The sequence below is a fragment of the Coregonus lavaretus genome (assembly GCF_964263955.1).
Source record: "Coregonus lavaretus genome assembly, chromosome: 4".
Classification (NCBI taxonomy): Eukaryota; Metazoa; Chordata; class Actinopteri; order Salmoniformes; family Salmonidae; genus Coregonus; species Coregonus lavaretus.
Genome location: NC_139991.1, coordinates 57,020,708 through 57,035,591, shown reverse-complemented (window position 1 = coordinate 57,035,591; position 14,884 = coordinate 57,020,708). Strand labels below are relative to the sequence as shown.

Sequence of the window (14,884 nt, the reverse complement as noted above, 5' to 3'; positions counted from 1 at the left end):
CTTACAGTTAGTGAGTGCATACATTTTCATACCACTCACCTGTATGCATAGTCCATTTCTCTTTCATTCTTTGCTCAATGCCCCTCCAAAATCACCAACTGCACCCTCCCTGTGACCCTATGGCCCTGTCTGTATTAAGCTTATAAGGCATAGTTAAACCCTATAAAGCCAGGCTGTATAATATAGTAATGCAGTACCCTGGCCCAGCCTGCTACACCTGGCCCATTAGCCCTGCAGCAGACATTAGGGATCTATGTTTTACATCGCTCATCCCCACCAGACAGACAGGCAGCAATGGAAAAAACGGGAGTCAAACGCCTCCGCCACAAAGCCTAGCTGCATTAACGGAAAAATGTAGGGAGGGAGAGAGAGGGGGCAGAGAGAGAGAGGGGGAGGGAGAGAGAGGAGAGAGAGAGAGAGAGAGAGAGAGAGAGAGAGAGAGAGAGAGAGAGAGAGAGAGAGAGAGAGAGAGAGAGAGAGAGAGAGAGAGAGAGAGAGAGAGAGAGAGAGAGAGAGAGAGAGAGAGAGAGAGAGGAGAGGGAGAGAGATGCTGGTAATGTCATTAATTCCAGCGATGGTTCACATTCGAAGAGGCTGCCCCGGCATTCTGCCTGAGATAAAGGGCTCACTATTTCACCGAAAAGGAGGCAGGTCTCGCCATGGCTCCTTCACATGGGCAAGACGAGGGACGCCTCCCTCTCTCTATCTCTCTAGAGGGACATCTTTCTCTTTCTCCATTTCTCATTTAAATTACCAATTTCTCTCTCTCCATGTTCACCTTCTCTCTCCTATTCTCTAACCTACAGCACACACACACACTCACTTGTCGACTGGTCTTTGATAGCTGCCTTTTGAGCGCCGAGCATCTCTCGCCGGCAAATTACATCCTGTGTAAATGCCATAGGCTGTGAATAGGCCCAGGCCTTGGGGCGTCATGGGCCCACCGCAAGGCACAAAGAGCTCTGAGCTTTGGGGTCACCTCCGCCTAGATGAGGTCCCGGTCGCTTTCCATAGCTCCTTTGATGAGGTTAGTTATACATTAACAGAATGTTGGCGATACCTCTGCTGGAATGGATAGACAGGTGGATTGATGGAGAAAAATGGAGGGTGTGGGTTGATGTTGGAGCTCATAGCTCGAAAGAACGAGGGAGTCCCTCAGAGAGAGAGCGAGATGGAAGTTATAAGAGGCAGAAAGGCAGAGTTCAAGGGCTTTTTTGAGAGGCTTATGTGCTATTCAAAGGGCTAGCGGTCAGGAGGACCACATACTGTAAGAGAAGGCATAGACTTGAGTTTTCACTACCTTTCAAAGAAGTCCATGCTAACATGGGTTAGTGAAATAGTTCCTCCCAACTGGCAGCTCAATGAACCTCAGTGGAATAGAGGTTGACAAGTCAGTATGAAGAACAGAATGTGTGGAATTGAGATTGTGATTCTATCCTATTCTCAGTTCAAAGTTTTTGGGAAAAAGACAAGGTAAACACTGAATACTCCTGGATTTTTTGTACACTCTTAGAAAAAAGGGTTCCAAAGGGTTCTTCGGCTATCCCCATAGGTGAAGCCTTTTTGATTCCAGGTAGAACCCTTTTTGGTTCCTTTTTGGTTCAAAAAGAGTTCTATCTGGAATCAAAATGGTTCTACCTGGAACCAAAAAGGGTTCTTCAAAGGGTTCTCCTATGGGGACAGCCAAATAACCTTTTAAGGTTCTACATAGCACCTTTGGAACAAAGAAATCAAGTGCATGGAACAAAGAAATCAAAATCAACTGTTGTCTCAGTCTAGTGTTTGGAAATGTTTCATTGGATGTGGGCATATTGGGTGGCATTTTCCTTGCACATTAACAGCCCACGCAGCAAGCAAAGTTGTGGAAAATAACCGTAACATTTTAAATAGACGGCACATAATCCCAGGCATGTTTTGAATATAGCAGCCAGCGATAGTATCATCTGGAACGCATTTAAGGTGTTTACTTCAACTCCGGTTAAATAATCTCAAAGATATTATAAAAGGAAAAGTTACACATAGTCTTTTTCCCAGTGAAGTGCAGAGAAATGTTTTATTGTTCCTCTAAATGTTCTGAAATGTTTTCAGGATAACCTCACCTCCCACTTGTTATCCTGCGTCTGCCTCTTGAGCCGGATGTTCCAGTTGTCGGCGGTGACCTCAGCGCAGTGGGCTATTGTCATGGCGACGGGGCAGGAGAGGTCGAGGCCCGGCGGACCGTACGTGACCTCTGGGCTCAGCAGGACCTCTTGACTCTCCTCTGATAGGGTACTGCTGAAAACACATACAGAAATATGGATGGTCTAGACTCTGACAACACACAGCGTAAATACCTCTCCAAACTCTCCACAGACAGACAACATGAAAGTAAAATAAAAAATAGGCCATGTTTCTAAACTGTGGGTCATGGCTTTATTTGAGGAACACAGGGGGAAAATAAACATTAGGAGATGGTCCTATTCTTGGGAACACTCAAACTTTGATATGGGCTGCCAATCCTGCCTTCAGTCCAGAAGGGCCTACAGTACTAAACAGATTTCTACGGCCCAGCATGCAATGAAAACTGATGTCTGCTTGATTTCATACTATTTGAGTCTCAGCCATCCATCAGTCCTGCTGCTGCAGGCCTGGGGGTCAATCCCATGGTAGGTAGAGTGGCGCTGCTATCCCCTGCTTTCAAAGGGCCAAGCTAGAGTCTCCTGCCTCAGCCTTAAGTGACAGGCCAGATTAGGATTTCAGCTGAACGGATTGATTTCAGCTAAACTGATTGACTGGACACTTTAATGAGGGGATCAGGACAACTGTGTGTTGAGTGAAACATCACAAACATCCAAATACTGACTGGCTGGAATGGCTGGAATAGGTCTGTTTGGGTAGCATTCTACTGTGTAGGCTAAACTGAGATTAAAGACACAAATACATACATTCACACACACACACATCCACACACACACACACACACACACACAGACAGACACATGCATACACATACACACTCGCATACACACACTCTCACACAAACACACACACACACACACCAACAACCATGGCTGTGTTATATAGTTTTCTGAAACATCAGTTAAACATGATATGGTGTGAACAAATGGTGTGAACAACCTCACTCGCCGCAGGATTTTCACCACTCTGCTTCATCGTTATTTATTTTTCGCTAATTACCAGTATGCTTCCACTGCCTATTGTGTCCAATCTGTCTCCATTGTTCCAATGAAAGCAATCAACAGCGAAACATTGACAGCAGTTGTGATCTCTCATCTAAAAATACAGAATAAATCAGCCAACAGCGGTGAAATCCTGCAGCTGTGCTGTGTGTGTGTGTATGTGTGTGTGAGTATGTATATGGTAATCAGGACCAGTCACCAAAGGAGCATCAAGGTTACCTGCAGATTGGACTCTGATAATTAGCCTGAAGAGAGGAGAATAAAGCTGTTTGTTTTCAAGGAAAACACGACTCGGAGCAAAGATTAAAAACTTGACCTTTTTCATGGTTCTGTTTCAGTATCTCGGGAACAAAGACAATTGATTTGTTCAATTGAATTAGTTTGAGAGGTGGATCAGGTAGGGTGACTTTGGGTTATTGATGTAATAGGCTTTTGTTTTATTAATGGATTGGAATGATTTGACTGCACTCTGAGAGAGAGGTTTGGCATTGTTTTACTGAGTGATATTCTGATCCACCTGATCCACTGAAACGCTTATTCTTAAAACATACATATATTTAAAATAACAAATAAATAGACTACAATTTATTGGGCAGAAATTTGCTTCCGTAAACACGCTAAAATGAATAGTAACATGATTGCAACAAGAGAGATGGTCTACTGAAGGCCACCCCTAATTAACACTCCTTTCACTCTAGTTGTTGTATGTCTGGTGTCTGTGATGGGTGGCTCCTGGAGTGAGTAGTCATGCTGTACTTCGCTCCGCAGGTAATATGACACATTACATTACAATGGAACGATTTCATTAGTGTAATGTTAGCTAGCTACATAGTTGTCTTTGTATCAAAGATAAAGGTGTAGTATAGAGAAACTATCGAGGTTAGCTAGCCAGCTACATTCGTTCGCAGAGACGCCGTTTTTTCAAACAAAGTCAACACCGCAGCCATTGCTAGCTAGCTAACACTACCAGCTAGCAGTACTGTAGCAACTAAATACAATATCATTTTAGCCAGCTACATTCGTTCGCAGCGACGCCGTTTTTTCAAACAAAGTCAACACCGCAGCCATTGCTAGCTAGCCAACACTACCAGCTAGCAGTACTGTAGCAACTAAATCCTCTCCTCCCTTTCTGCATCTTTTGACTCTCTATGTCCCCTATCCTCCCGGCCCACTTGACCCTATCCCCTCCTCTCTTCTCTAGACCATTTCCGGAGACCTTCTCCCTTACCTCACCTCACTCATCAACTCATCCTTGACCGCTGGCTATGTCCCTTCCGTCTTCAAGAGAGCGAGAGTTGCACCCCTCCTCAAAAAACCTACACTCGATCCCTCCGATGTCAACAACTACAGACCAGTATCCCTTCTTTCTTTTCTCTCCAAAACTCTTGAGCGTGCCGTCTCTAGCCAACTCTCCTGCTATCTCTCTCAGAATGACCTTCTTGATCCAAACCAGTCAGGTTTCAAGACCGGTCATTCAACTGAGACTGCTCTTCTCTGTGTCATGGAGGCTCTCCGCACTGCTAAAGCTAACTCTCTCTCCTCTGCTCTTATCCTTCTAGACATATGTGCTGCCTTTGATACTGTGAACCATCAGATCCTCCTCTCCACCCTCTCCGAGTTGGGCATCTCCGGCGCTGCTCACTCTTGGATTGCATCCTACCTGACAGGTCGCTCCTACCAGGTGGTGTGACGAGAATCTGTCTCCGCACCACGTGCCCTCACCACTGGTGTCCCCCAAGGCTCAGTTCTAGGCCCTCTCCTATTCTCTCTATACACCAAGTCACTTGGCTCTGTCATATCCTCACATGGTCTCTCCTATCATTGCTACACAGATGACACACAATGAATGTTCTCCTTTCCCACTTCTGATAACCAGGTGGCGAATCGCATCTCTGCATGTCTGGCAGACATATCAGTGTGGATGTCGGATCACCACCTCAAGCTGAACCTCGGCAAGACGGAGCTGCTCTTCCTCCCAGGGAAGGACTGCCCGCTCCATGATCTCGCCATCACGGTTGACAAGTCCATTGTGTCCTCCTCCCAGAGTGCAAAGAATCTTGGCGTGACCCTGGACAACACCCTGTCGTTCTCCGCTAACATCAAAGCGGTGACCCGATCCTGCAGGTTCATGCTCTACAACATTTGCAGAGTACGACCCTACCTTACACAGAAAGCAGCACAGGTCCTAATCCAGGCACTTGTCATCTCCCGTCTGGATTACTGCAACTCGCTGTTGGCTGGGCTCCCTGCCTGTGCCATTAAACCCCTACAACTTATCCAGAACGCTGCAGCCCGTCTGGTGTTCAACCTTCCCAAGTTCTCTCATGTCACCCCGCTCCTCCGCACACTCCACTGGCTTCCAGTTGAAGCTCACATCTACTACAAAACCATGGTGCTTGCCTACAGAGCTGTGAGGGGAACGGCACCTCCTTACCTTCAGGCTCTGATCAGACCCTACACCCAAACGAGGGCACTACGTTCATCCACCTCTGGCCTGCTAGCCCCCCTACCTCTACGGAAGCACAGTTCCCGCTCAGCCCAGTCAAAGCTATTCGCTGCTCTGGCACCCCAATGGTGGAACAAGCTCCCCCACGACGCCAGGACAGCGAAGTCACTGACCACCTTCCGGAGACACTTGAAACCCTACCTCTTTAAGGAATACCTGGAATAGTCTAACAGTAATCTTTCTACACCCCCCCTCCCCCAGTGGTGGTTGTCCCACTGGCTATCCTAAGTTGAATGCACCAATTTGTAAGTCTCTCTGGATAAGAGCGTCTGCTAAATGATGTAAATGTAAATGTAAATGTAGATCTTTCATCCATCTACCGCAACTCCTCCTAACAACCTCACAATCTCCCTCTCACACCTCCATCCTCCGTCACACACACTTTCCCTTTCACACCCTTCACTTGATCTCTCATTCACACTCTGTCACCTGTCGGATCTCTACAGAGGTCTCCTGACCTTGTATTAAGGTGGGCTGTACTGTGATGGCCTGACAAGCATCAAATCATAACACTCCAATGCACTAACACCTTGTGGGAGTTTCATTGTTTCATTTAGAAAAACAAACAACAACATAATAACCTTGGATATCATGCACTGTTCCCCACAGTTTCAAGCTCAGGTTTTCAGTGCACAACAAGACCTTGTTAGCTCGCTGAGTCGAAGCCAAGGCTTTAAAGCTGGAAGCTTTGAGCAAAGTGACTCATCAGATGACGCTAGCTCCGTGAACTACCTCTGCTACAAACACGTGACATTAAAAACACTGAAGGACAGAGAACCTTTCTGTGTGTGTTCGGCATTAGGCTCCCCAATTCCTCTCACCACTAACTTTCCAACTCAACTCAGCACCTCTAACTCAGAGTGCTAACTGCTCTCCTGATCTCTCAATGCCATCTCATACCCCCGCTCCCCACCATGGCCTCCAGACTGCTGTGTGGAGACTCTGCAGACGCAAAGAGAACCCAATAAGGCCCGGAGAGGAAAAGCCTCTCATCTCAGTCTCCATAATGCAGCCCTCGAGCTGCCAAGGCTGGGCTGATCAATTCCTATTCTGCAGCCGAGTGGAGAGCCACCGCCAACTGCCTCATGTAGATGGCTTCGGCCTGAAGTCTGAATAGGAAGAAAAGATACAATTTATCCCAGGGTCTCTCCAAGTGCTTGTCAAAAGATAGGGCTGTGATTGACAGCTCAGTGTGATCAGAGGTGCGCTGCGTCCCCAGGCTCCCTCTAACGCCAGGCAGGAAGTAAACAGCAAGCAGCCTTATCGGGACCAGGCAGGAACCTAAAGGAGGGGGCTCAGGGAGATTAGGGAGTGTATTGAGTAGTGCACACCTCACAGGACAGACACATGCAGTCCACTCCTAAGCTCTGAGGCGTAAACTATAGGTGACCTTTGATCCCTATCTTTACCCTTGCTACCCAGAAGCCTCTGGGGTGGAGAAAGAGTGGGGTGAAAGGGATTGTATCCGTATTTGATGCCAAGTGACATTCAACTCCTAGTCGAAATGGCATTTCCTTGATGGGTCCAGCTGGGATTAACCTGGTTGTCAGGGGTGATAACTTGTTGGCATGTTTTCATACAGATGTGTTTGAGATAATTAGATTTTTGGTCTGCAAGGACTAACAGGTGCAAGAAAAGTCAACAGTATTACATTTCTTGTGAACGTCTTCTATCTGTCGTGCCATTTCCGCCTTGAGTAATAGCTTGGTGAAAGTCTTAACAGCTAAGTCACGGCTATGGGCTCTCCATAGCAGGCAATAGTCACCTAGACTCTCTATTTGTCTGTCTTGTTCTATCTGACTACATGCCAAACAATGGCAGATTGCCTCAACACTGAAGACTTTAACATTCACAGCTTTAACCAGTCACAGAGGAAGGAGATGGTGTCATGCTTAAGCGTAAAGACCCAGAATGGAGAAGGCTGAGCCAGTCGCTCAGGGTCATTCTGCAATCTGCAGGGCCGTGTCAGCAACTGAAAGCCTCTTCCTGACACATCATGTCCTCCCCTGTAGAGTGTGCAAGATGAGCTAAGACCGCATGCTGGGCGGAGTGTGTGTGTTTGTATGTGGGAATGTGTGTGTATGCATGCTCATGCCCGGGGTGTGTGTACAGTATGTGTGTGCGAGCTTGCATACATTCATGCGTGAGTTTGGGTGTTAAGAAGTGGGAGAGAAAGCGTGAGGAAGAGGGGAAACAGGATGAGAGATAGCGTGAGATGAAGTGGTAGAATAAATACAAAAATATTGCTTTGGTACTATTTTTACAAGTATGTGGTGAATTTGAAAAACTCTTAGTACAAAACTCCAAACTGGTAACACTTGTAACGCAGCCAGTCCTACCATTCAAAACATTTAATTGTGCATTCATTTTGTTTGTAGACATCTTTCACCACACAACCATTAATCCAAAATATAAGTGTACTGTGAAATATATACTGAGTATACAAAATATAAAGAACACCTGCTCTTTCTATGACATAGACTGACCAGGTGAATCCAGGTGAAAGCTATGATCCCTTATTGATGTCGCTTGTTAAATCAATTTCAATCACTGTCACACCCTGACTTATGGGACTCTAGTATGTTGAGTCAGGGTGTGGAGATCTATGTCATTATTTCTATGTTCTCATTCTAGGTTTTGTGTTTCTATGTTTGGTCGGGTGTGATTCCCAATCAGAGGCAGCTGTCGCTCGTTGTCTCTGATTGGGGATCATACTTTAGTAGCCTGTTTGTTATCATTAGTTGTGGGATCTTGTTCCGTGTATAGGCTTGTGTTGTGTTTAGCCTGAGGACTTCACGTTATGTTGTTTTGTTGTTTTTGTTCGTGTGTTTATGTTAATAAATAAACATGTATGCATTTCACGCTGCGCCTTGTTCTGACCCGTCCTTCAACGAGCGTGACAGAAGATCCCACCAAACACGGACCAAGCAGCGTGCCCAAGAGGAGCAAACACCCTGGACACAGGTGGGGAAGATGTGGTCTTGGGAGGAGATATTTGTGGGGAAAGGACCATGGGCGAAGGTAGATGCCCAGGCAGGAGAGGAGAAACGGTGACCAAAAAGGACTCGGTCAGGAGGAAAGCCCGAGAAGCAGCCCCAAGAAATGTTTTTTGGGGGGCACACGGGGTGGTTGGCGGAGCCAGGGTTCAGAGCAGAGCCAACTCCCCGTAGTCACGCTAGGAAGCGTGTGGACGTGCAGGATCTGTGTTATGCGGAGCTACGCAGTGTGTCGTCAGTGCGCCGGCACAGTCCAGTGCGTCCTGTGCTAACGCCACACACGTGCCGTGTGAATATGGGTATCCAGCCAGGACGGGTTGTGCCGGCTCAACGCTCCTGGTCTCCAGTACGCCTCCTCGGTCCAGCATATCCTGCGTCGGTTCTACGTACTGTGTCGCCAGTGCGCGTGCACAGCCCAGTGCGTCCTGTGCTAACGCCACACACTTACTGTGCGGAAGTGGGCAGCTCTACGCTCCAGTCCTCCACTGCGCCTCCACAGTCCGGTATGCCCCGTACCTGCTTCCTGCACCAGGCCAGTGGTGCGTGTTCCCAGTCCGGTACGACCCGTGCCTGCTCCCCGCACCAAGCCAGTGGTGCGTGTCGCCAGTCCGGCCCGGCCCGTTCCTGTTCCTCGCACAAAGCCAGTGGTGCGTGTTCCCAGTCCGGTACGGCCCGTGCCTGCTCCCCGCACCAAGCCAGTGGTGCGTGTCGCCAGCCCGGTACGCCCCGTACCTGCACCCCGCACCAAGCCAGTGGTGTGTGTCCCCAGTCCGGCCCGGCCCGTTCCTGCTCCTCGCACTAGACTAGTGGTGCATGTTCCCAGTCTGGCCCGGCCCGTTCCTGTTCCTCGCACCAGGCCAGTGGTGCGTGTCGCCAGTCCGGCCCGGCCCGTTCCTGCTCGTCGCACCAGACCAGTGGTGCGTGTTCCCAGTCCGGTCCGGCCCGTTCCTGTTTCTAGCACCAAGCCAGTGGTGCGTGTGTCCAGTCCGGCACGGCCCATGCCCGTTCCACCGGTGCCTGGTCCGGCACCGGTCAGCTGCTCCACTCCGGAGCCAGAGCAGTCCGCTCCACCGGTGCCTGATCCAGCTCCGGTCAGCAGTTCCACTCCGGAGCCAGAGCATTCCGCTCCACCGGGGTCCAGTCCAGCTCCGGTCAGCTGCTCCACTCCGGAGCTAGAGCAGTCCGCTCCACCGGTGCCCAGTCCAGCTCCGGTCAGCGGCTCCACTCCAGAGCCAGAGCAGTCCGCTCCACTGGTGCACGGTCCAGCTCCGGTCAGCGGCTCCACTCCGGAGCCAGAGCAGTCCGCTCCACCGGTGCTTAATCCAGCTCCGGTCAGCGGCTCCAGTCCAGACCCAGACGTCAGGCCCTCTCCAGGTTCGGGGTCTCCCACACCAGGGCCCAGACAGGGCTTGGTGCATTGTGGGAGGATTGCCGATCCAGGCCCAGATGTCAGCCCCTCTCCAGGTTCGGGGTGTCCCACACCAGGGTCCAGACAGGGCTTGGTGCATCGTGGGAGGAAGGAGAGGGGAAGCAGCGCGCCGAGGTCCAGACCTGACCAGGGGCGCAACGGGGAGGCTGAGAGAATGTGGTCGTCACGCCCGGAGCCAGATCCGCCTCCGAAGCAGAATGCCCACCCGGACCCTACCCTGTTATGTCAGTTTTGTGCGGTCGGAGTCCGCACCTTTGGGGGGGGGTACTGTCACGCCCTGACTTATGGGACTCTTGTATGTTGAGTCAGGGTGTGGAGATCTATGTCGTTATTTCTATGTTCTCATTCTAGGTTTTGTGTTTCTCTGTTTGGCCGGGTGTGATTCCCAATCAGAGGCAGCTGTCGCTCGTTGTCTTTGATTGGGGATCATACTTTAGTAGCCTGTTTGTTATCATTAGTTGTGGGATCTTGTTCCGTGTATAGGCTTGTATTGTGTTAAGCCTGAGGACTTCACGTTACGTTGTTTTATTGTTTTTGTTCGTGTGTTTATGTTAATAAATAAACATGTATGCATTTCACGCTGCGCCTTGGTCTTACCCGTCCTTCAACGAGCGTGACAATCAGTGTAGATGAAGGGGAGGAGACAGGTTAAAGAAGGATTTTTAAGCCTTGAGACAATTGAGACATGGATTGTGTATGTGTGCTATTCAGAGGGTGAATGGGACAAGACAAAATATTTAAGTGCCTTTGAACGGGGAATGGTAGTAGGTGCCAGGCGCACTGGTTTGTATCAAGAACTGCAACACTGCTGGGTTTTTCTCGCTCAATAGTTTCAAAGCCAAGAATGGTCCACCACCCAAAGGTGATCCAGTCAACTTGACACAACTTTGCGAAGCATTGGAGTCAACATCAGCCAGCATCCCTGTAGAACACTTTCGACACCTTGTAGAGTCCATGCCCTGACCAGTTGAGGATGTTCTGAGGGCAAAAGGGGAGGTGCAACTCAATATTAGGACCACCTGTATTGTAATCGTGTATTGTATTTTACAGTATTGTATTGTAATTATGTATTGTAGTGGTCCTGTACGTGGCTCAGTTCATAAGAACATGGTACTAGCAACACCAGAGTTGTGGGTTCAATTCCCTCTGGGGTCACATACCAAAATGTGTGGACTGTTGTCACTTTGGATAAAAGTATCTGCTACGTAAATGGCAGATTTTAGAAATGTTTGATAAATGTATTAAAAATAAAAAACAGAAATACCTTATTTACATAAGTATTCAGACCCTTTGCTATGAGACTCGAAATTGAGCTCAGGTGCATCTTGTTTCCATTGATCATCCTTGAGATGTTTCTATAACTTCATTGGAGTCCACCTGTGGTAAATTCAGTTGATTGGACATGATTTAGAAAGGCACACACCTGTCTATATAATATCCCACAGTTGACAGATCATGTCAGAGCAAAAACCAAGCCATGAGGTCGAAGGAATTGTCTGTAGAGCTCTGAGACAGGATTGTGTCGAGGCACAGATCTGGAGAAGGGTACCAAAACATTTCTGCAGCATTGAAGGTCCCCAAGAACACAGTGGCCTCCATCATTCTTAAATGGAAGAAGTTTGGAACCACCAAGACTCTTCCTAGAGCTGGCTGCCTAGCCAAACTGAGCAATTGGGGGAGAAGGGCCTTGGTCAGGGAGGTGACCAAGAACCAGATGGTCACTCTGACAGAGCTCCAGAGTTCCTCTGTGGAGATGGGAGAACCTTCCAGAAGGACAGCCATCTCTGCAGCATTCCACCAATCAGGTATTTATGGTAGAGTGGCCAGATGGAAGCCACTCCTCAGTAAAAGGCACATGACAGCCCGCTTGGAGTTTGCCAAAAGGCACCTAAAGGACTCTCAAACCATGAGAAACAAGATTCTCTGGTCTGATGAAACCAAGATTGAACTCTTTGGCCTGAATGCCAAGCGTCACATCTGGAGGAAACCTGGCACCATCCCTACGGTGAAGCATGGTGGTGGCAGCATCATGTTGTGGGGATGTACTTTGGCGGCAGGGACTGGGAGACTAGTCAGGATCGAGGGAAAGATGAACAGAGCAAAGTACAGAGAGATCCTTGATGAAAACCTGCTCCAGAGCGCTCAGGACCTCAGACCGGGGCGAAGGTTCACCTTCCAACAGGAAAACAACCCTAAACACAAAGCCAAAACAACGCAGGAGTGGCTTCGGGACAAGTCTCTGAATGTCCTTGAGTGGCCCAGCCAGAGCCCGGACTTGAACCCGATCGAACATCTCTGGAGAGAACTGAAAATAGCTGTGCAGCGACGCTCCTCATCCAACCTGACAGAGGTTGAGAGGATCTGCAGAGAGAAATGGGAGAAACTCCCCAAATACAGGTGTGCCACACTTGTAGCGTCATACCCAAGAAGACTCTAGGCTGTAATCGCTGCCAAAGGTGCTTCAACAAAGTACTGAGTAAAGGGTCTGAATACTTATGTAAATGTGATATTTCAGTTTAGCGTTTTTTTTTTAATGTACTAAAATGTCTAAAAACCTGTTTTTGCTTTGTCATTATGGGGTATTGTGTGTAGATTGACGAGGGAAAAAAATGATTTAATCAATTTTAGAATAAGGCTGTAACGTAACAAGATGTGGAAAAAGTCAAGGGGTCTGAATACTTTTTGAATGCACTGTATATTACGGTATTACAGCAGTGTGACCCCCACATCAAAAAGATCCCAGCAACTTCATTTTGGATACATGTTTACTGTATAGAGGACATTCTGGATAATTTACGTATTGGTATTGTATTGTATCACTGTAGGAGCTAGAAACACAAGCATGTCACTGCACCTGCTGTAACATCTGCTAATCTGTGTAACCAATAAACTTTGATTTGTTACATACAGTACATCTCTGATTTTGTCAATATCAGATTTAAAAATTTTTTTTGTCATCATCATAGTAGTACATTCAAGTATATATCATACTTTTTAAGTTTCAACTTAACGACATACATTCTCATTATGTAGTTCTCAAAATCTGTAGTAGACAAACCAGTTTATCAATGTATAGGTTTACCAAATGTTTAAGTGATCATCAATTGAGAGCAGTGAGATTAAGTAATAGTAAAATGTATTTTAACAAAAGATAAGATAATCATATCAAAAGTAATGTGATAATTGCATTGTGAAAGGCAATTACTTCATATGAAGATGTGAAACATTTATTTCTAGATGAAACACTGATTAATTTTGGTGAAAAAGTGACTGTATGATTTTCTGTGTTGTACTTGGTCAATTGAAAATGTGCTTACAGTTTTGAAACAAGTGCCTTTTTGATGATCTGTTTTGAGTTTTGTACTAAGGGTTGTGAAAATGTACCACATACTTGTGAAAATTGCACCAAAGCGATTAAAAAAAGTGTATAAGAAAGAGAGAGCTAGAGGGAAGGAAGAAGGGAGGCAGGTAGCCTGGTTCTCTGTGTCCTGTCTGTGTGTCCTGTCTCACCTGCTGCTGTCCTCCTGGTTGATGACCATGTACATCTCCCAGGTAATGTCCTCAGCTATCCCCCCATGGGGCACCAACAGACTCACACCTACACAGAGAGAGAGAGAGAGAGAGAGAGAGAGAGAGAGAGAGAGAGAGAGCGAGAGAGAGAGAGAGAGAGAGAGAGAGAGAGAGAGAGAGAGAGAGAGAGAGAGAGAGAGAGGGGGAACAGAGGAGATGATCACGAGGCACATATGCACATGCACGCACACACACACACACACACACACACACACACACACACACACACACACACTACGCTCTCACTCTCACACAGCCCAACATTCCTGTCTCCTGTCCCTTGTGGCACTTTTATCTACTGGCAAGTTAGATTGGCACTCTAGAGAGTAATTGTTTGTGGGCTTCAGTGTCGGTGGTAGTATGTGTGTGTGTGTGTGTGGTGCACTGTTGACAGCATTGATTTGAGAGCCCCAGATGCCCTGTCTGGCCGTCACCTCTCTGGCTGTCACCTGCCCTAAATAGACCTGACAGCCCAGCAAGTGTGTATGTGTGCCCCTGTGTTTGTGTGTGTGTGTGTGTGTGTGCGCTTCTGTGTATGTGTGTGTGTGTGTGGGAGCATTCAAACATCCATGTCTGTGTGTGCTTGCATGTGTGTGAGTGTGCTACATTGCCCTTACGAACCACAAACCTGTATTGGGGACCACCAGCCTCCCACCCGCATGTCCGAACACCCCGGCCATCCTGAGAGGGGGCCTGGAGGGCGTAGACGGTGCGTGGGGGGCAAGTAGGCTCTTCTCCCTCCTCCCTCTCAGGGTCCCCTCCACCCGTACCCCACTGTAGTCGGGCGCCAGCCCCCGGGGGAAGGTCTGGGGGTGGGCTTTCTGGGCGTGGTACTCGGCCCCCCTCTCTGACACGCCCAGGGACACCATGAAGGAGGAGTGAACTTTGACCTTGAGGTCGGGCAGTGGGTCGAAGTGCGAAGGCTCCTGGGAAATTAGCTCTTTATCCATGGAGTCCTGGAAGCAGATGGGGCTGGTGTACGTCCGTGACACTGTCAGGTCCGGCTGCAGGGATGAATTGATCAACAGGGGGTTGCCTGGAGAAGAGAAAGAGTCCCAGAGGAGTCAGATACTGTCCTTCTCCCAGAAAACACATCTGTTTACAGACTCTTCTACATGGGTTTTCATCAGGGTGTTATCATATGATGGTATACACAGATGAACACTGGGCCACTGGTGGTTGCTGACAGCAGCATGCCAACTAT

General features: G+C 48.1%; 1 protein-coding gene and 1 long non-coding RNA gene across 2 annotated transcripts in view; one reads left to right on the top strand and one right to left on the bottom strand.

The window, feature by feature from the left end:
• LOC311127976 overlaps nucleotides 1-14,884 on the top strand; it is a 1,008,662-nt gene that overhangs the window by 652,635 nt on the left and 341,143 nt on the right. The gene's annotated exons all lie outside the window — the stretch shown is intronic.
• LOC311127971 (netrin receptor UNC5D-like) overlaps nucleotides 1-14,884 on the bottom strand; it is a gene marked incomplete at both ends in the record, with an annotated part of 301,636 nt that overhangs the window by 10,196 nt on the left and 276,556 nt on the right. Inside the window, 3 exons of the mRNA XM_084159887.1 lie at nucleotides 2,100-2,271; nucleotides 13,621-13,708; nucleotides 14,309-14,716. Of these exons, the coding sequence (XP_084016013.1) occupies nucleotides 2,100-2,271; nucleotides 13,621-13,708; nucleotides 14,309-14,716 (668 nt within the window). The remainder of the gene's footprint in view (nucleotides 1-2,099; nucleotides 2,272-13,620; nucleotides 13,709-14,308; nucleotides 14,717-14,884) is intronic.